The 21,398-nt window shown below is 49.5% G+C and overlaps 1 protein-coding gene across 3 annotated transcripts in view; it reads left to right on the top strand.

Annotated features, from left to right (window-relative positions):
* Nucleotides 1-21,398, top strand: part of phactr1 (phosphatase and actin regulator 1) — a 99,153-nt gene that overhangs the window by 55,669 nt on the left and 22,086 nt on the right. For all 3 annotated transcript variants that reach the window (XM_061238621.1, XM_061238620.1, XM_061238619.1), the window contains exons 2-5: nucleotides 933-1,097; nucleotides 11,540-11,620; nucleotides 17,894-18,097; nucleotides 18,720-19,011. In XM_061238621.1, coding sequence (XP_061094605.1) covers nucleotides 959-1,097; nucleotides 11,540-11,620; nucleotides 17,894-18,097; nucleotides 18,720-19,011 — 716 coding nt within the window. In that variant the 5' untranslated portion in view covers nucleotides 933-958. The remainder of the gene's footprint in view (nucleotides 1-932; nucleotides 1,098-11,539; nucleotides 11,621-17,893; nucleotides 18,098-18,719; nucleotides 19,012-21,398) is intronic.

Raw genomic sequence — 21,398 nt, 5'->3', positions numbered from 1 at the left:
CGGTGTTAGCCTGCGTTGTCTCTGTTAGCCTGTGCTAGTCAGTGTTCGCCTATTAGTGTGCGTTACCCTGCGTCAGTCTGCGGTAGCCGCCTGTGCTAGTTTGTGTTGGTCCATGTTGGTCTGTGTTAGCCTGTGTTAGTCACTGTTCACCTGTTAGTCTGCATTACCCTGTGTCAGTCTGCGTTAGCCGCCTGTGCTAGTTTGTTGGTCCATATTGGTCTGTGTTAGCCTGTGTTAGTCACTGTTTACCTGTTAGTCTGCATTACCCGGTGTCAGTCTGCGTTAGCCGCCTGTGCTAGTTTGTGTTGGTCCGTGTTGGTCTGTGTTAGCCTGTGTTAGTCACTGTTCACCTGTTAGTCTGCATTACCCGGTGTCCGTCTGCGTTAGCTGCCTGTGCTGGTCCCTGTTAGCCTGTGTTAGCCAGTGGCTCAGCGCTTCTCTGACGCGTTCCCCGCCGGGAGAGCTTTTTAGTGCGGTGAGCTCGGCCAGTCTTGACGTGGACGGCCTCTCTCTCTCTCCTGTGGGGCGTGCCCTGCTGTCATGGTGCAGATAACACCCCCTCCACAGGGCTCTCCGTGTCCCTGCGCTGTGGTTTGGGGGCGTCACACAGAAGGCGCCTTGCGTGCGAAGGGCCCAGGCTGCTGATTCTTCATCGCGCTCGACGTCGCGTGTCTCCCCCGGTGACCGTGCCCGCTCAAATCATCGTCATGGTTATGCTCAGCATTGCCGTCACGTTTATTTGCGTTTGGCGGCTGTGAGTGGCTGTGCAGCACTTCCTGTGATGCGCTCATACAGATAAATCCACAGGGTCGGATCAGGTCGTTTTAAGAGTGATCGGTTGATGGCTGTGTTAATTTAGCTGTGCTCAAAACTGCCCGTGCTGTACTTTTTGAAGGTAATAATTGTGTGTTCTCGCCCCCCCTCTCCCCCAGCTGAGGAAGTTGAAAGACTGGCTGCCATGCGCTCAGAGTCCCTCGTACCGGGAACCCACACCCCACCCATCCGCCGGCGGAGCAAGTTCGCCACGCTGGGGCGCCTCTTCAAGCCCTGGAAGTGGAGGAAGAAGAAGAGCGAGAAGTTCAAGCAGACCTCCGCAGGTGAGACCCGCGCCCTGTCTCCCTGTCTCCCTGTCTCCCTGTCTCCCTGTCTCCCTGTCTCCCTGTCTCCCTGTCTCCCTGCCTCCCTGTCTCCCTGTCTCCTCTCCTCCCTGTCTCCTTTCCTCCCTCCCCCGCCACTCTGCCCCTGTGTGTGCCGGGCGGGGTGGGGAGGCAGGGCGCAGGGCTGGGCGGGGCGGGAGTTGTAAACATCAGAGTTATAGATTAGTGTAAAGGGCAGAGGTCCTGATGGGGGTCGTGTGGTTTTAATGAGGGCACACAGTCGTACGGAGTGTGTGTTCAGGGTCACCTTGACGTCACACACACACACACACACACACCTACTGTACAAGAACACATACACACAACCATGCATCTACATACATGCATACACACACACACACACACACACACGTGTATGTTCCTAACTGAACGTTCTAATGCTGATGTAACAATCACTTCTGGTAACTGAAATCAATGGAGATCTAGAACAAAAACCAAAAAAAAAAAAAAACATTCCAAAAAACCCACTCTTCAGATGGTAAAAGCTCCTGGCTGTTTCCTCGTATGTGGTAAAGCTGGAGGCTTGTTTACTGCAATGCTGAAGGGTTGTATACGGTGAGGCTGAAGGCTAGTGGCAGGGACAGTCTAACTCAACCCTGTGGTCACGTAGCTGCAGTCAGTGGCGGGGACCTTTACTTACACGGTAAGTTCCAGGTCTAAATCCGTTACTAATGGAAAGCTAACACAGAAAACCTACACTACTTTCTTTGGCCTCGGGACAGGAGCTTTGAAGGGGGAATAGAAACCCAAGGAGTGCTTCTTTTGGAAAGCAGGAAGCCCTTCATTCATTTGTGTGCCAATCTGTGCGTAATGTTAAAGGTGTCTGTTTTGGCTTCCGAATAATATAATCCCTGCCTCCGTGAGAAACCCATCTGTAGATGACGAGGAATGTCGTGGTGTTCCCAGAACACCCCTCCCCCCCCCACCGCCACCCAAAATGTATTCTCCCCCGGGACTGTGTCCCCCTCACCCTCCCTCCCTGTTTCCATCAGGGTCTCATGAATATCCCGGGCACAGTTTTACGGCTAATTGCTAATCGCAACACCTGGCTCGTTCCTGCTCTGCCCCCCTCCCCTCCCCTCCCCGGTTTTCTGTGCCCTGGAGGGCTTCGTCTACATCAGTACACCTGGGCTCAGGGCTCTGGGGAGCTCCATAAACATGAGCAGGTGTGGGGGGGGGGTCAACAGTTTTTTACTGGAACGTCAGCTGAAAGTAGGTTAGTGTAACTTCGTGTAATTGCCTGACGGTGACTCACACGCGCTTTGGCCCTGTATTGCTGCAGTTTCTTTATGTTGCCTTGTGTTTTTATATAAGCTTCATCTCAGTGGTTACTCATGTAGGACCAGTCACCGTGCAGTTTTCTTTTCCCTGTGTTTTTCCACTTGCTAGGAACGTAATGCATTTTTTACTTTGTTGGACTACACTCTCAGAAATAAAGTGACAGTGGAGGTACTTTTGTTGTGCTTCACAGATCAAATTTCCCAAATGTTTCTGATTGGCTTAAAATGTGACTGAGAGATGGCCGTAGCTCCACTCTGAAGGCCAGGCCCTTCGGCTGGAGAGGGCCTTGTGGTCAGTGCTGTCTGACACAGGGTTGTAAAGGTCAGAGGTCAGAGGGCAAGGCTACCGCTGGGATTTGACATGCTCCTGTGTTTGCAGCCGTTATTACCTTTAGAATGAACTCCACATTCCATAGCTCTGAGTTTTAATGTGAGCTGAGTGTCAGCACTGGGGCATGTTGAAGTCTTACCCCTGGTGACAAATATAAATTAAAGAACAGCAGGATTTTCTTTGGGCTTTCTATAGACCTTTTTTTTTTTTTACTAACACAAATACCTTTGAGATTTTGAAGACGTGTTAACTGGCAGATTAAAAATAGCATCAGTTCAGTGGGATAAAGTCGGCTTTTGAACGAGATGTAAGCAGGCGTGATAAACATTCGGAGAGAGGAATCTTGGTTTAAATTTGCCCCTGTAAGAAGTGCGCATCTCAAAGGCTGCGCCCGCGGGCTGATGGAGAAGATTGTGACGTGGCTTTCAAGTCAAAGCGAGGATAACGTCTGCCCAGATCCACATCTCGGTGTCTCCGCAGCCGATACACGTGCCATGGGTGGCAGCCGGCACGCCCGCCATCTTTCTTCATGACCTTGTGTAAGCCGTTTAGCTATGTCCTCCTCTTCCCTCACAATGTGGCTTTTAATTAAGATTTCATCTTTACGCACATTATAATAAAGTGGTTTTGATAGGAACTGTGTACTGTGATAAACTCCGTGGTTCTCCTGGAGTGGTTGTGATGCTTGATTTCATGCAGCATTAAGAGGCCATCTTAGGCAAAGCGTGCTCAGATTGGCTCGGGGCTCACAGTGACGGGTCGATGACATCAGTCACGGTCAGGCCTATGACATCAGCTGACTGTAACTCTGCATCCAGAGTAGCTGCTTAGGATTGGTCCAGCCAGTCGTGGGGCGGGGTTATGTCGGTTGGGGTTCTGCTAACACTCTCTCAGTACAGCCCACAGGCTACCAGTTGTCATAGCGAGAGGTGTACCTGTCTCTAGCTCTCCTGTAGTACTGTGTGACCTGTAGTTCGTTTAATAAAAAAAACTTTGTCCTAACAGCAGTGCATCTTCTGCATTTAGATACAACCTTAGATACACGGGGACTGATTTAAGACATTCAAAAACCTTTTGGCACATGCAAAACTAGTATTAGTGTTATTGGTTTTGCATGTGCTAATTGCTTTTGCACATGTTATAGGTACTAGGCAATCTGGCTCCTGAGTGTCTAAAATTGTAAAAGATTAATTAATTGACTTATACATTTTCCAAATTGCTCACCCCACTGAGCTGCTATTCTTAAAGTTACAAAAAAAAAAAAAGCTTGACGCACAATAAATCACTCCAATTTTTCATTTTTCATTTTTCAATTTTTCTAATCATTTATTCACCTACCAGTCACAAGAGGCTGCTTTTCGTCTTGTACAAATTGCTTATTGGAAAGGCAATATTCCATATTTATTTTCTATTTCTGGCAGTGCTGTGATGTCATTCTCCAAATGAGGGGAGCTATTCTCCCTGGACAGTGAGGTGGTTGGCTTCTCTACCAGTGTTTGCGTTAGCTGTATCATAAGGCTAACTGTGTCCATATTCCTGTCCCTGAACATTGTGTCTTGCCTTACAGCTGCTAGTACCCTTTATTCATGGCATCTTAACATAACATAATCTGTGTGGGAGGTGTTGCATTGCTGTCTGCGATGTAATGGCTGGAAGAGCTGTGTGTGTGTGTGTGTGTGTGTGTGTGTGTGTGTGTGTGAGAGTGTGAGAGTGTGAGAGTGTGTGAGAGTGTGAGTGTGTGAGTGTGTGAGTGTGTGAGTGTGTGAGTGTGTGAGTGTGAGTGTGTGAGAGTGTGAGAGTGTGAGAGTGTGAGAGTGTGTGAGTGTGTGAGTGTGTGAGTGTGAGAGTGTGAGAGTGTGAGAGTGTGAGAGTGTGAGAGTGTGAGAGTGTGAGAGTGTGAGAGTGTGAGAGTGTGAGAGTGTGAGAGTGTGAGAGTGTGAGAGTGTGAGTCTTTTCTCCTCCTTATTACCACGATAAAGGAATACATGTTGATGAGCAAGTGAATGAAAATATAATTTCTCTTCTGCCCCCGACCACAGTCCTTTACACATGAACTGTACATCAGACAGAGGAGAGTCGGGGCCATGAAGGCGTGTGCTCGATCACTGCCGGTTAACTAGTTTATGTTTTTAAATGTAGAAAGGCAGGACAGACTCAGTGGAGCTGCTCCAGAGCGTGTACAGGTAGCTCCGGCCTGGTGCCACAGGCGTGGGGTGGAGGGGGTGGAGAGGGCGCGGGGGGGGGGGGTGGGGGTTTGTTTGGCGGAACCGTCAATGGCAGCATGGGGACTCGCGTGGTCGTTGTGTTGCCATGGAGCCCGTGCAGCTGTGGCAGCAGTCAAACAGATTAATGTTCTCTTCTCCTGGCCTGCCCCTCCACACACACACACACACACACACACACACACACGCACACTCACACAGGCACACACTTCCTGCGGTGGAGAAGCTGTCATCAGGAATCTGTAACCTGGCCTTCTGGGCCTGCTGTGCAGTGCCAGCGATGTGGAGCAGGCCTGGGTCAAATGCATAATTGTTTTGGATTCAATTACTTTTCTGTGCTCGCATGATCTTGCCTGGCACAATTGAGCCAACCAAGAAGTATCAGAAGATGGGGTTTGCACTTTTTCATAGGTTCCAATGCACCAGACATTGCAAAGTGTAGAACAGTATTTAAATGGAAAATAATTCCATCATTGACCTGGGTCTGGTGTGGAGAGTTAGGGACAGGCAGGTGGTCTGACCCGGCCGCTCTGCTGAGCTGGGGCTATGCTATGCTATGCTATGCTATGCTATGCTCTGCTGTGCTATGCTATGCTATGCTATTCTATGCTATGCTATGCTATGCTGTGCTATGCTATGCTATGCTATGCTATTCTATGCTATGCTACACTATGCTGTGCTATGCTATGCTACGCTATGCTGTGCTATGCTATGCTATGCTGGGCTGTGCTAAGCTATGCTATACTATGCTGTTCAATTGGCAGTGTGTTGGTTCGCTGGTGTGGATTCAGGCCTGGTGTATTCAGTGTCCTGGTATTCATCGCTGTGAGTAGGTGTTCATGGTGTGTCGGTGTGTGTCTTTGCTCAGTCGCTGGTCATTCAGTCTCTGTGACACCGCAAAGGTGTGGAAAGGCAGAGGTACAATCAGTGCTGTAAGAATGCACTCAAACACAAAGCCCCAGTGCTGTAAGAATGCACTCACACACAAAGCCCCAGGCACTCACTGAAATCTGCAGTTCTTCCATTTGGATAATATTATTCAGTCACCTTTTTTTGCTCATTCATGGCAATGTGCAGATCTTGCATTCTCTCTTTTAGATATGCAGATGCTTTCCTCAGGTAATTCAGGGCCAGTACCTTAATGGTTGACTTTCAATGCCCCCTATCTTGGATTTGGATATTTATTTATTTTAGTCTGGAACAGTCTGATGGGCATTGTGCTTTTCTCACTGTGTACTTAAGATGGCAGGAAGGCATAAAGTAGATGCTGAAATTCATGCGCTTTTAGGTTTGACAGCTAGAATGCTGCAGTGCCCGTCATGCCCCATCTGCCTGTTGCAGTGTCGAGTGCTTGCTCAAGTGGCCATTTTGGTGTGTCCTCCATCAAGAGCTGTACTTCAAACAGGGCTTCATGAAGAGGCGATCTGGCCACTTCCCGCTCGGGTGAAGCGCTTAACATCTGCGGCCGCCCGCCGGGCCGCGTGCGGCCGGAGGAAACGCAGGTTTCAGCTGTGCGCTCCGGGCCGTGTGCGGCCGGAGGAAACGCAGGTTTCAGCTGTGAGCTCCGGGCTCGTTCCCCTCTTCGGGAGCCGTACCTCTTTAATAACGGATTTCATTCAAACAAAGGGCCGTATTAAATCATCATCGCCTTGGAGGTTCGCCTTTCTTGTTCACTCTGTTATATAAAAAAAATGATTAATAAAAAATAAATAAAAAAACTTCCCAGCTGTGCTTGGTTTACAGCTGTTGAATAGTTTTGATCAACCATTTTAGTGTTACTTGTCAAAGTCTCTCTCTCTCTCTCTCTCTCTCTCGCCCATGTTGCCAGATGTCAAAAAAAAAAACTGTTTGACACAATGTCTTGTTGTAAAATAAATTATGTGGAGGGGGCAGTTCTGGATGTGCCACAGTCTGGCATCTGGCAATGCTGTCTCTCTCTCTCTCCCTCTGTCTTTCTCCTTCTCTCACTCCTTCTCTCTCCCTCCCTCTGTCTGTGTACAGTGTGCGACTAACTGTGCACCCACACCAGAATCCCATGATGGATGACCATCTCGCACTCCCCAGGGCTTGTCATCAGTCCCGCTCCGTGATGTATGCCTGTGCCTCCCTCCCAGTGGGGCTCCAGTGGGATTGTGGGTATTTTTCCCTGCACTGCCTGGGGCGACTGTGGAAATTTTCCAGGCTTTGAAGTTGGAGGTGAACCCACGGACCCTAGGCTTACAGTACAGGCCTAATATCACCCTCTGCTGGAGGGGCGAGGCACAGCGCCCAGGGGAGACGGCTTTTTCACAGGAACTGCAGTGTGTTCTGTTTGTTGTACTGTGTGCCAGGGCTGTAGTTTTGACCCTGGCAGCCGTGCTACAGCTGGGTTCCGTCCTCTCTGGCCTCTCAGAAGGGGAGTCAGTCCCTCCTCTTCTGAGCCCCAATGTCAAGTCCAGTCAGTTTTATTTAGATGGCATTTTTAACAGAAAACTGTCACGGAGGTGCTTTACAGAAAAACTGAAAGTGTGCCACTGCCCTCCCATGCCTAGTCCTGGTTAGCACATTGTTTATCAGAACAAAAGTCAAGGGTTTCTCCTGGCTCAAGATCAGGCAAAGTATATCTCCACCAAACTACAAAAGATTAGGCCTACTGTCCTACAGTGCATATGTGTCTGTGTGCTCTACAGCAGTACAGTAGAAGTGTTTGTGGTCGTGGCCTGGTCCCCGCTGGGCGTTATTGTTGATTAGGCTGCAGCTCCACTGCGCTGCTGATGCATGTGTAAACGACTGTCATCCACCGTGCGCACCGCTCTAAAATAGCCCTTATTATTCCCAACACGGCTCACGTTTTCATCCGGGCGGAATGCGCTCCGAGTGGCTGCTCTGGAATTCTCTATGCAGGAAAAAACTGCAGGAAATGTTAAATCCGTTTACTGTGGATTTTTAAAGCAGTGTTCTTCACGACTCGGCGTTCGGCGAGACCCAATTCTGCAGGCTTACTACGAACTGGAAGATTAGAAAATTCTGAACGATTGAACGGGAAGATTTAGTTTCCCGCTGTTCTTTTTATCATATGGCGGAATGTTCCCAACATTTGTTTTTAATCCGTGTGCCAATAAGGCACGCTTCTCTGTAAAGGCTTTTGGCGAGCTGACTGGTCTTACTCCACTTGTGTGTCTCATTTAATTCACTTTTATTTGATAAATAAAAATCAGCTGTGAACTAATCGGCATGCAAAGTAATGCATAGATTTTTATAAGAAAGGAGATGGTGGCCTGGGTGAGAGAGCAGGTTTTGGGGCGGCCTGTGTAGCGTAGTGGTTAAGGTAAATGACTGTACGTCGCTCTGGATAAGAGCGTCTGCCAAATGCCATTAATGTAATGTAATGTTTTGGGGGTCAGGTGTTACCATTACATTACGCTCCATTACATTTATTTTGCTGATGCTTTTATCCAGAGTGACATACATTGGAAGGTCATTGCAACAACCACAGAACACAGGTCAGGGAAGGTAGAATTCACATAAAGTATCAGTTATTCATAGCTGTGAATGTCAAGTATAGTATGGTATGGTAAATCTAGGCCAAGTCAGTAAAGTTATGTCATAAACTAGAAGCAAGACATGATTACGAGAAAGTGGGTTCCTATGGGCAGGTCTTTGTCATGTTAGAGATGCACATTCACAGTGGGATATGGGCATAACTTGTGTAAAGGCAGGGTTCTGCTGCGGGTTACTCTGAGTGGGAATGTTACTGTAGCTGATATTTCCACTCAAAGTGCTGCCATTTTGTGAGGAAATGTTCAATTGTCTAAACCTGGACAGAAAATAAAGCCTGCAAAGCAATGCAAATGGCATTAAAAAAAAAAGATTCCCCCGTTATTAGCCTTCATGTTGAATTTATCTCTGCGAATCCCGTAACGCCACATCTGACACTGACTTCCGGGCGCGTCCTGTCTGTAGATGTAGTTTTAATTTGTGCTGTGGGGGTTATTTTGGGAAATAACCCCCCCACACTGTTCCTCCTGGACGCGGTTATGTGGTCACGGGCACCATTTTGTTCCGTAAGTCAGTCGAAGCCGCGCTAAATGAGAAATGATTATCTCCCGGCTCAGCGCCGTCCGCCGGCCTCTGAGCACAATGGTTATTGTTTACCGGGAGGATTAGGGAAGGGCTGCTGGGTACGGTTCGCTCTGTTCCTCCCCCAGTATCTGTCCCAGGATCGGCCATGTTGCCAGCTTCCCTCTCCGATCTGCCCTTGAGGCATTTCCATTGTCCTTCTCTTGATGCTGCTGTTCGTTATGTTTGCAAAAACATGAGCGTTTTTTTTTTTTTTTTTCTAACACGGGGAAACTAGCCGGGGGGGGGATTTCAGACGCAGTGAGATTTATGAAGGGAGATGGCGTTAAGGTTCTGGTTGTATATGAAGGGAGATGGAATTACGGTTCTGGTTGTATATGAAGGGAGATGGCATTACGGTTCTGGTTGTATATGAAGGGAGATGGCGTTAAGGTTCTGGTTGTATATGAAGGGAGATGGCATTAAGGTTCTGGTTGTATATGAAGGGAGATGGCGTTAAGGTTCTGGTTGTATATGAAGGGAGATGGCGTTAAGGTTCTGGTTGTATATGAAGGGAGATGGCGTTAAGGTTCTGGTTGTATATGAAGGGAGATGGCGTTAAGGTTCTGGTTGTATATGAAGGGAGATGGCATTACGGTTCTGGTTGTATATGAAGGGAGATGGCGTTAAGGTTCTGGTTGTATATGAAGGGAGATGGCGTTAAGGTTCTGGTTGTATATGAAGGGAGATGGCGTTAAGGTTCTGGTTGTATATGAAGGGAGATGGCGGTGTGGTTCTGGTTGTATATGAAGGGAGATTGCGTTAAGGTTCTGGTTGTATATGAAGGGAGATGGCGTTAAGGTTCTGGTTGTTTATAAAGGGAGATGGCGTTAAGGTTCTGGTTGTATATGAAGGGAGATGGCATTAAGGTTCTGGTCGTTTATAAAGGGAGATGGCGTTAACGTTCTGGTTGTACGCCGGGATGCATACCCTTTCCCGTGAGCTGGAGCACAACAAGTCAAATAGCAAAAAAAAATTAATAAAAGTAGCGTTGCTATGGAGTCGAGAACAGGGCCCCTGATTGCTCGTTTCAGACGTAATTGGCTCCATTGACAGGGCTGGTCTAAAAGAGTTTGGCACCATGGCCTCCCATTGGGAGCGGCTTTTCCACTGCGGCAGAGGGTAAAAATAAAAGCGTGCCTTTGAGATGGCAGCATGAGGCGGAGGCTGTAATTTCTTATTGATGCTTTCATGTAACAACCCACCCCCCTCCCCCCCACTCCTCTTCCTCTCTACCCACAATTCCCTGCCCCCACACACTCCCACTTTCTCTTTACCCACAATTCCCTGCCCCACATGCTCTGCTTCCCCTCTACCCACAATCCCCTGCCCCCACACACTCCCACTTCCTTACTACCCACAATTCCCTGCTTCCACACGGATGAGTCAAATGATCTCGGGCGGTGTGGATATTAGCATCATTTGTCAGGGAAGCGGGACAAGCCGGTCGGATGATTTCGAGACCTGCGCCTGCAACCCAAAAACACGAGCCGGGGATTTATGGTCCTGTGGCTCTCGCGTGCTGCTGGCACTCCAGTGCTGACGATAAAGGAATTACAGGGGAGAGATTACTTAAGATCGGCGCTCCGATCGATCCCCCGGATCAGTGTCTGAGCGCTTGTTCATTAGTGAATGAATTTCTGAGTCTACGCCTAACTTGTAATTGTAATCTCCCTCATCAGTATTGGTGAAGGAAAGCCAATAAGCCCTTGCGGAAAGTAAGATAACTCATAGATGTTATTAGTTTTTCGTGCCTGAAAGTGTGAGTGATTGCAGATGTCCTTCTAGTGAGTCACTGCTCAGCAGTGATGGGTTTTATATCACACTGGGGACGTGTAGTGTGTACAATAATATCATTATTCAGTCTTGTATACCATTGAATATTCGGATGTGTGTGTTATTTGAAAGCGGCTACCCGCATTAGGCCTGGTCTGCTGATGACTGGGAGGATGTGCAGTGAAGCTGTACCTCGTGTCTCCGTGTGTTTTTTACACGTGTTAGGTCGTAGTTCCTTATAGCCTTTTCCTTATAGCCTCTGGAAATCATAGTGGCATGTTTGTCCAGTGTAACCCTTTGAAGAGTAGGTATTCTTTTGGAATGTTAAACTAATTCTAAGCCAGTGTTCTAGAACTCAATGGCTTCCAGTTACCAGCAGTGATTGTTACATCAGCATTAGAGTGTTCAGTTAGGAACATTCTCATCACACATCACACCCTGAAGGGTTACACACCAGTGTTTCCTTAGGGGGGGGGGGGGCACAAACCCTGTTAAGAGCTTCCACCATGTGCTCCCACTGATATTAGCAGCGATGAGGTCCTGTCCCTCTCTCAGCGAGGCGGTTCAAACCGAAAGTGACTGACACCATTAGAGGCGCTGAGAGTGCACTGGTGCGGGGTTGTCATGGTAACTGTGTTCCTTGCTGCTGTCCCCCCCCCCCCCCCCCACACACAGCACTGGAGCGGAAGATCTCCATGAGACAGAGCCGGGACGAACTCATCAAGAGGGGCGTGCTAAAGGAGATCTTCGAGAAAGGTAAGAGGGCCAGCCGAATCTGCTCACCTGGGGGCCGTCCCACCGGGGCCACACACCCCACCCTCCCCTCTGCCCCTCTCCACCCCTGAGGCACACATTGTGCCCATTGCAGGGTGTGGATGTGAGACATGGTTAATGCAGTCTTCTGCGTTTTCAGCCTTTGGTCTGTTTGACTCCCATTGGGGTGTCTGAAGAGGCATTCTCAACATCTGTCCTTATTACTCCCATTGTATAATGGCTACATTTAATGTACCTGTATATTACATCTATGTATAGGCTATGGCCTAAATTCAGTGTATAAAGCTGCCTCAATAAGCTTATGCTGTCCAATCTCTGACGTGTGTTTCAGTGGTACAATATAGTGTTCGTTTTTTTGTATCATAATCCTCATCATCCGATCTGTACTGTCCATGGACAGTCTGTTCCGAAAGCTTGAGGCCGTCCTGTTTTTCAGCTGCTCTTTAAGAACAGGCAGCATCTCACTCCCTGCAGTAAAATATTTCATATTTTAGAGGTGTGTGTGTGCGGTGTGTGTGTGTGTGAGTGAGTGTAATCGGTTGTTCAGTTGAAAGCCTGCATGGAGTGCCACTTTAGAAATGGACACAGATGGGAAGATCGCTGCCATTAGCTTCAGTGGCCGATTATGTCACGGACTTCCTGTTCCCGGAGGCCCATATTTGGAAGAGGCACATGAGCGTCATCCAGAACCCTCAGCAGGTACATTCACAGGGTCTCCCTGCCTCAGCAGAGACTGACAGTTTAACACTGGAAACTGCTCGCAGAATGACGGGGGCCTTAGCGGATATTTATTTGGGATTCGGGTTCCTCGATCATTAAGTTGCAGCACGGATTTTATCCTTCGTTTTATTGGGCTGGGGAAATCAAGGCTGTTGAGATTCCAGGTCAGTATTGGAGAGAGACTTTGCCTAATGCTGTGATTGCATTTTCTCCTGGACCATTCCGTAGTTCTCTCCGATTCATAGGCTAGCTGCACTTCTCTGTAGAGTCTGTGTTAGTGGGTAAGTGGCACAGAATAGATCGTTATTTTACCATGGGACAGAAATAACCCCCGGAACATCACACCTTGCCAAGTTTTTATTCCACTGCCCGTATTTTAAGCATAGCCAAGAGACTCCAAATGTGCACTTTAAAATAAAATGCAATTTCATCGGCTATTTAAATTCTTAACTACCGATGTAGAGGAAGCACTGTAAGAATTCACATTTCAGAAAACTTTATATGAGCCAAACAGTCAGTCGATTTGTTGTACCCTCTCTTTCTCTCCCTCTTTCTCTCTCTCTTTCTTTCTCCCCTTGTCCCTCTCTCTCCTCTCAGTCCTATCTCGGATGTGTTTAGCGGTGGGGCATGCTAGTTAATGCAATTCAGTACTAAAATGAACCAAACTAAAAATAAAAAAATAAAATCCACTGTCTCGGTGCCCCTTCTGTCAAAAGACCAGGTTAACGGTCAACATTGAGGAAGACCGGCACATAATTAGCCGTTTATTGCAGTGTTTTTATGAGGTTGGTAATTATGTTCAGTGAATTATCAGGAGGGGAAGCACACACCACAGCCCTGACCGGCTGGCCCCAGCTGGGTGAGAACCATCCGGAGCATCCGGGCGTCAGTACAGCGCACGCTGCTGAAGGTGTAGGTGAGAGGCAGCGCGTTATTCAGCCAGGGACACTGGAGGATGAGCAGCGTTTCTGCTGAGTCATGGAATATAATCTGGACACAAACGATTCTGAATGTCACATGGTGAGCTGCTGAGGTCCTGGGGTTAAGTTGTTTTTATTTATTTAGTTTGCTTCCTTAGTGAGTCGTTATTATTTTTTTAAACTCTGAACTCAGAATGCAGACTTCAAATGCAGACTTGGTGAAATTTCCAAAGGATTTCCATAAACTGCCCCAACATTGCCCGCATGTCTACAAATAGACAGTTTGCCAAAAACACAGTGGGTGGAGCAGGTGGGTGTCCGTCGGTCGGGAGTCTTGCCGCCGTTACCCTGTGGTTTGGGAAGCTCCGGCCACCCCCCCCTTTCTGGGCCGGAGCTTCTCGGAGCCGCGGGGGCTAACGGGGCGCGGGCGGGGCGCGGGCGAGAGCGCCGCTGGTTTTGTGACCTCTCTTCTTTCTCTGTTACATCAGACGGGACGGTCCCGGTAACAAAAGAAGACGGGAAGTTAGAAAACGGCCGGTCGCCGGGGCCCGTTCCCGGCTCGTTAGGGCGTGACGAGGCGGAGCGGGCCTATCGCGCGCTCCTACCCCCGCCCAGCCCACAGCTCATGGACGGGACGGGGACAGGGTCAGGTAAGTCTGCCCCCCTCCCCCCGGCGTGGGACGTCCCGCCTCAGGATGGGCCCCCCTTTCCACAACATGACAGTCAGAGGAGGAGTTCTGTACCTGCTTCTCGCTGTGGATATGGGAGCATACGTTGTTTTTTTTAGAGGTTTTATGTTGTCTGTGTGTTTGTTTTGACGTTGCCGTGTGTAGGCTGTTTCCTCGTCTGTCATATCGTATTCAGTGCTTTTGCTTCATGAATGGAAAAGGTGGCCAGCGGGGTCGCTCGAATGGTAACTGTAGAACTGCTGGTTCAACCCCCCCTGTGGGAGCATAGGGATGCTGACTTGCATCTGGAGAAATTATTATTATTTTTATTTAATCTTCTTGTATAAATGAGAGTTTTTAGATTTTTAATACTCAAGTAGTAATACTTTAGTACTCAGGCGTTACGGTGACGCAGTGCGTTCTCAGACCCGTTACGGTGACGCAGTGCGTTCTCAGACCCGTTACGCTGACGCAGTGCGTTCTCAGACCCGTTACGGTGACGCAGTGTGTTCTCAGACCCGTTACGCTGACGCAGTGCGTTCTTAGACCCGTTACGGTGACGCAGGGCGTTCTCAGACCCGTTACGGTGACGCAGTGCGTTCTCAGTGCGTTCTCAGTGTGGTCTCAGACCCGTTACGGTGACGCAGTGCGTTCTCAGACCCGTTACGCTGACGCAGTGCGTTCTTAGACCCGTTACGCTGACGCAGTGCGTTCTTAGACCCGTTACGGTGACGCAGGGCGTTCTCAGACCCGTTACGGTGACGCAGTGCGTTCTCAGTGCGTTCTCAGACCCGTTACGCTGACGCAGTGCGTACTCAGTGCGTTCTCAGAGCCCTGGTCCCATCGTCCCAGCGGCGGATGCAGGGGCACGTCTGCGCTGTTCTCCCTCAGAGAGGCGCGGAGCGACAGAGACTGATTTACATAACGCATTAGGGGAACGTCAGAACGTTTTCCGGGCAGTTTCATTGTGGTTTATGAGCTGCGTAGTGACAAAATAAACAGAGGGGGGAGGAGGGCACTCCTTCCTTGTAATAATGAACAGCTGGTCGGCATTGTTTGTGAAAGATATGTGCTGTAAATCACCGTGTGCCTGTCTCCAGTTTTGGGGGTCATTTTGTACAATGATGAACGGAAACGGCTCAACTTAATGAATTAACACGCACTTCACTGGATGAATTCAGCGCAAGTAGTTTAGTTCCTCGTAGTACAAGGTCACACAGGGAGCAGTGTTTTTATTTTATACTATTGTGGTTGTGTGAGTGGCCTTAATAGTTTTCTTTTGGAACCAAGCAGATGTGTACAGATTACCATACCACTGATAATTAGCAGCTTGATTAAACTAATTATGTTCTCCGTTATTATTTATGTTTGTTTACTCTTTAGCAAGCGCTTTATCTGGGGGTGACTAATACAGCTTTTGTTTAGCATAGCATATTAGGTATTATACGCGTATACAGCTGGGTAGTTTGCTGAAATGCCATTCTCTCCTGCCACTCATACTGTGAGGTAATGTTTAAAGTAGAACTGCCCAGGCCTGGTCCTGGAGGTCTACTGTCCTACAGGTTCTCATTGCAGACCTAATTTGGCACACCCGATTGTACTAATTTGCGTCTCAACGAGATCTCTTGCTGTTAACTTGGCATGAGCTAACATGATATGACGACAAGAACAGGCCATTCAGCCCAGCAATGCTCGCTGTCGAATGAGGTGTGCTGTGTTAGGGTTGGAGTGAAACCCTACAGGACGATAGATCTCCAGGAACAGGGTTGGTTAGCCCTGCTCTAGCTGTTGAATGAGGTGTGCTGTGTTAGGGTTGGAGTGAAACCTTACAGGACGATAGATCTCCAGGAAGAGGGTTGGTTAGCCCTGCTCTAGCTGATGAATGAGGTGTGCTGTGTTAGGGTCGGAGTGAAAACCTACAGGACGGTGGATCTGCAGGAACTACGTTAGGCCGCCCTTATTTAGATGCTTGTCGCTGCAAGCAATGGGATCAGTTGCATTTCAGTTCAGTCCATTCAGAAAAGGAACCGAAATTATATTTACTAATTGAAAAATCCACATTAAACATTGAGGGGAGTCCATGGCAGTCCACCTCCTGATTTGAACAAATTGAAATGGATTTGATCTCAACCCTGATGGCTGTCTTCAAATACGGTTTTAATTAATCTTCAGAAGGAAATGCACATGGAGGCTAGGCTAACCAGAATGTCATTACTGAAGGTGATGGCGATGCTAAGTGGATTGCGTATGTAAAGACCAATAGATCATGCTTGATCACTTAACTCGGGAAGTGATCAGTTGGATAAGGCAGTTGGATTGAATAATGTGCAGGTTCAAATTATGGAAAGGACTGATTTTCAGCCATTTATGTTTCAAATGAGACACCTGTTTTACATTAAAATGCTAGGGAAGCGCTAATTGGGGTGGAACAACCCAGGTTGAAAGTTTATGAGGAAGTTTGGTTATAAAACTTGCAATTGGGAGCAGGGGCTGACAGAAGCAGTACACAAGTAGGCATGTGTGACAATTTTATTGTATCTATTTATAGGAATTGTCTATTTTTAGGCACACTTTTCGTTAGATTGAAATGTGTGGCAATGTTATGTCCTTTCGCACACTTGAATAACACTTATGTCACCTCCTGCCTGGGAGTGTGTAGCTATCTCTCTGATAGACATGTCCACTGCCACCCTCTCTGACATTGTATGCATCAATTTTCTGTAATACAATCCTCCTAAAAGGAGGGGAATGGATGCTGGCAGTTCAGATGGTTAGAGGTCTAAATCTGTGGGGCTGTGCCCTTGCTGAGTGGCCCTGTTTTGCTGGTTGGTTTCAATCTTCCAACATCCTAAAGGCAGATACCGAGAACCGTTTGAGGTTCAACCACGTATTCGCGTCTCCAGAGACCCTTCAGTGGGTAGTAGTGCGAAGCTGTGTCAAGGAACATTTTGTGGGCTGGATGGTGGGCTATGAAAGGAACAATCAATGGAGGATTAGTGTACACAACATTATGCAAATGCACATCATGGTCAGGCATTTGCTTGGCTTGTTTGCTGTGCCCCATTTTTGAGGAGGGGTCAAGGATAAATGTTCAAATCTTTCTTTAACGGCCCACGCCTGTCCTTAGCAGTGCCGAGATCAATATCGGTGAAGTGGCGCGGTCTCATTGGCCCACGGCTCATCTACCGGGGGGCGATCGATGATTCTCACTTTGGCCTCTGCCATGGTGTACTCCTTACAGTTTGTACCATTGTTTATGTTGAGCGTGTACATAAGTTGTCATTGTTAGGAAATGGCATCTTTAGTCATGTTGGCTGTTATAGGTGTCCTTGACCTGGACAGGTGTAGTCCTTCTGACAGGCTCTTAAACCCACCTGGTAGGAGTGTACAGTGCTCAGAGGTCATGGAGCTGCAGCTGAGTTAGCTGGTTAAAGCCTGGCTTCTTGTGTGTGTGTGTGTGTGTGTGTGTGCGTGTGTGTGTGTGTGTCAGAAATGGGTTCCAATCGTATTCGTTTTGGATTCAAATGATTTTCTGTGCTCTATTGATCTTGCCTGGAGCATTTGAGCCTGCAAGGAGGAGCAGTTGGGCAGGGTTTATACTTTTGGGATCATTTAATTTGTTCCAGGCAAGCTTAGTCAAATGCAGAAAAGTGTTTGAAGCCAAAACAAATACGATGTGAACCCAGGTCTTGTGTGTGTGTGTGTGTGTGTATGTTTGTGTGTGTTTATGTGTGCACGTGCATTTATACGTGTGCAGTGACCTGTAACAGACTCCAGATTGAGTGAGTGACACTCAGTCCACAGTGCGGTCCTGCACTGTCTAAGCGTTCATCTCACCTCTGAGAGTTCGGGGGCCATAACAAGAGCCCTGTGGCTCCTCGCCACGACAGTGGGACCCCCGGCCCGACCTCTGACCTCTCCTGTCCCTGCGTTTCCGGTCTCCGCAGCGACGGTGGAGTTCCAGACCAGCGTGGAGGCCGGGGTCTGCGTGCAGGACCACTCCATGAAGCCCACCCTGGTCCTGCCTCCCAAAAAACCCTCGGGTTTCCCCGGAGACGGCCAGGACACGCCCACCAAGCAGCCCCCCTTCCACAAGCAGCCGCCCGCTCTGCCCCCCAAGCCCTTCTCCCGCATCCCCAATCACATCACAGGTGAGCCCGCCGACTCCCGCCCGTTCCCCCGGCAACCCAGTCACTCCAGTTCAGCGTGGTCACACCTGATTGGGTGATGTATGGCACGGTCGTATCTGATTTGCTGATGGCATCAGTGTGGATTTAGTTGTTTTTTTTCGGCATTCTGGGACACATGTTGTCATGCACTCATCAAAGGTTGAACAGTTTCTTCCTTAATTTGAATGTCAACTAGAAAGTGCATTTTAGCAAGAATGCACTTTCTAGTTGACCCTAGTACATCTAGTTCATGTAGGTGGTGGTTGAGACCACCCTTGGCTGTTGTGCACCCCTCCCCTCCCTTACCAAGGTCTCATTAACTGCAGTGAACGGAGCTCCTGCCAGGTTTTATTTAGCTGATCTGAATGTTGTGCTGTGTAATTTTATCTCATAACCTACTGGTTTATGAACCACTTCCGCTGGTTACAGTACACTCACCATTGGAAAAGACGATGTCTATCACCATTAAACGTTGAAAAGACGCCACTAATCACCATTGGACATCGACTGAATGTGACCACTGAGAAGTGACCCAAACCATTGTGAACACGGTTGTTGTAGACTCTATGTCCACTGACTGACTGTGTTTTTCCTGTCTCCCCAGACTCAGGACAGCCCATCAAACTGGCCTGCATGCCGGGGAAGCTGTCCCCTCCTCTACCTCCCAAAAAGGTGATGATCTGTGTGCCTCCGGGGGGCCTGGAGTCCTCCCTCGCCTCCTTCTCCCAGAAGTGCTCCTCCCAGCCCCTGGGCCCCCTGCACGGGACCCTGCTGCCGTCCCACGGACACGGCCACCAGCTGCAGTACGGGACCCTGCCCATCCCCATCCACCCGCCCAGCCGCGTCATCGAGGAGCTCAACAAGACCCTGGCACTCACCATGCAGAGGCTCGAGAGGTGTGTGTGTGTGTGTGTGTGTGTGTGTGTGTGTGTGTGTGTGTGTGTGTGTGTTATAGTCCTCACAAGTATAGGAAAATGTGTGCATGTCTGTGTTATGGACTTCACAAGTATCGGAAACTGTGGATGTATGTCATGGACCTCACAAGTATAGGAAAATGTGTGTCTGTGTGTGTGACTGCGTTATGGACCTCACAAGTATAGGAAAATGTGTGCGTGTCTGTATGTGCCTACACTCAGTGACTACTTCCATTTGGTAGACCTGTGCATCAACTCATTGTTGCAAATATGTTGTCAGCCAATCATCTGGCAGCAACTTGATGCATAAAAACATGCATGAATGGCCAAATGACGTTGGGCTACAGCAGCAGAATACCAATTTTAAAAAAGTCTAATTACTAAATACCTAATAAAATGCTCTCTGTATGTGCCTGTCTCTCGCTGTCTCTCTGACTAATACCTTTTATGCTGAACTTCTGGCGTGAAGCTCACAGCGTGTCGCATGTACATGTGTGTGGGAAGGTGTGTGCGCGAGAGCCCCAGCAGGTGTCCATCCCACAGCCCTCTCCACCTGCTGCAGACTGACGATCGCGTTAGAGAGCGCCAACCCCGCGTTAGAGAGCCAACCCCACGTTAGAGAGCCCCAGCTCCGCGTTAGAGAGCCCCAGCCCCGTGTTAGAGAGCTCCAGCCCCGCGTTAGAGAGAGCCAACCCCGCGTTAGAGAGCCAACCCCACGTTAGAGAGCTCCAGCCCGTGTGTTAGAGAGCCCCAGCCCGTGTGTTAGAGAGCTCCAGCCCGTGTGTTAGAGAGCTCCAGCTCGTGTGTTAGAGAGCTCCAGCCCCGCATTAGAGAGCCCCAGCCCGTGTGTTAGAGAGCCCCAGCCCGTGTGTTAGAGAGCTCCAGCCCGTGTGTTAGAGAGCTCCAGCCCGTGTGTTAGAGAGCTCCAGCCCGTGTGTTAGAGAGCCCCAGCCCGTGTGTTAGAGAGCTCCAGCCCCGCGTTAGAGAGCCCCAGCCCGTGTGTTAGAGAGCCCCAGCCCCACGTTAGAGAGCCCCAGCCCGTGTGTTAGAGAGCCCCAGCCCGTGTGTTAGAGAGCCCCAGCCCGTGTGTTAGAGAGCCCCAGCCCGTGTGTTAGAGAGCCCCAGCCCGTGTGTTAGAGAGCTCCAGCCCGTGTGTTAGAGAGCTCCAGCCCGTGTGTTAGAGAGCCCCAGCCCGTGTGTTAGAGAGCCCCAGCCCGTGTGTTAGAGAGCCCCAGCCCGTGTGTTAGAGAGCTCCAGCCCGTGTGTTAGAGAGCCCCAGCCCGTGTGTTAGAGAGCTCCAGCCCGTGTGTTAGAGAGCCCCAGCCCGTGTGTTAGAGAGCTCCAGCCCCACGTTAGAGAGCCCCAGCCCGTGTGTTAGAGAGCTCCAGCCCGTGTGTTAGAGAGCTCCAGCCCGTGTGTTAGAGAGCTCCAGCCCGTGTGTTAGAGAGCTCCAGCCCGTGTGTTAGAGAGCCCCAGCCCGTGTGTTAGAGAGCTCCAGCCCGTGTTAGAGAGCTCCAGCCCGTGTGTTAGAGAGCTCCAGCCCGTGTGTTAGAGAGCTCCAGCCCGTGTGTTAGAGAGCTCCAGCCCGTGTGTTAGAGAGCTCCAGCCCGTGTGTTAGAGAGCTCCAGCCCGTGTGTTAGAGAGCCCCAGCCCGTGTGTTAGAGAGCTCCAGCCCGTGTGTTAGAGAGCCCCAGCCCGTGTGTTAGAGAGCTCCAGCCCGTGTTAGAGAGCCCCAGCCCGTGTGTTAGAGAGCCCCAGCCCGTGTGTTAGAGAGCCCCAGCCCGTGTGTTAGAGCTCCAGCCCGTGTTAGAGAGCTCCAGCCCGTGTTAGAGAGCTCCAGGGGTGGGTTGGCGGCGGCGTCATCAAACGCCATGGCGACGGCCGGCCCTCCCCACCGCCCTATCAGAGAGCAGCGTGTAGGGGAGAGGGGAGAGGGGAGAGGGGGAAGGGTTTGTGCTGGAAGCTGATAACACGCGGCTCTGTCTGACTCCACGCCACCAGCTCTGATATGCACGAGGCGAAGGGGGAGCCAGGGAGAACTGTGATTAATTCGTTTGTTTGAGCGCCGGGCTGAAGAACCTCGTCAGGGGGCCTTGCCTGAGTGAAAAGGTCTCTTCGCTGGAGTCCAGCACCTGCAACTGCGGAGGTGTAAACAGACCTCTGCCTGTGGGTCGTTTAGCATGTTTTTTTTTTGGCACGTTTTCGTTGCCATGGAGAGGCACGCGAGCCGTAAACGTGTTGTCGCTACGGCTGAATTTCAGCTCATTTGCGAAATTCTCATTTTTACTCCCCTGTTGGTCGGGTGTTAAGTGACTGTTCCGCCAATCCCAGCTGGAAGGGTTTGGTGGGTTTTGATTGGAGGAACGGTC

The sequence above is a fragment of the Conger conger genome, chromosome 4 (genome assembly GCF_963514075.1).
Source record: "Conger conger chromosome 4, fConCon1.1, whole genome shotgun sequence".
NCBI classification, from domain to species: domain Eukaryota; kingdom Metazoa; phylum Chordata; class Actinopteri; order Anguilliformes; family Congridae; genus Conger; species Conger conger.
Note: the sequence above shows the minus strand (reverse complement) of the source record. Positions and strands in the feature narration are given on the sequence as shown.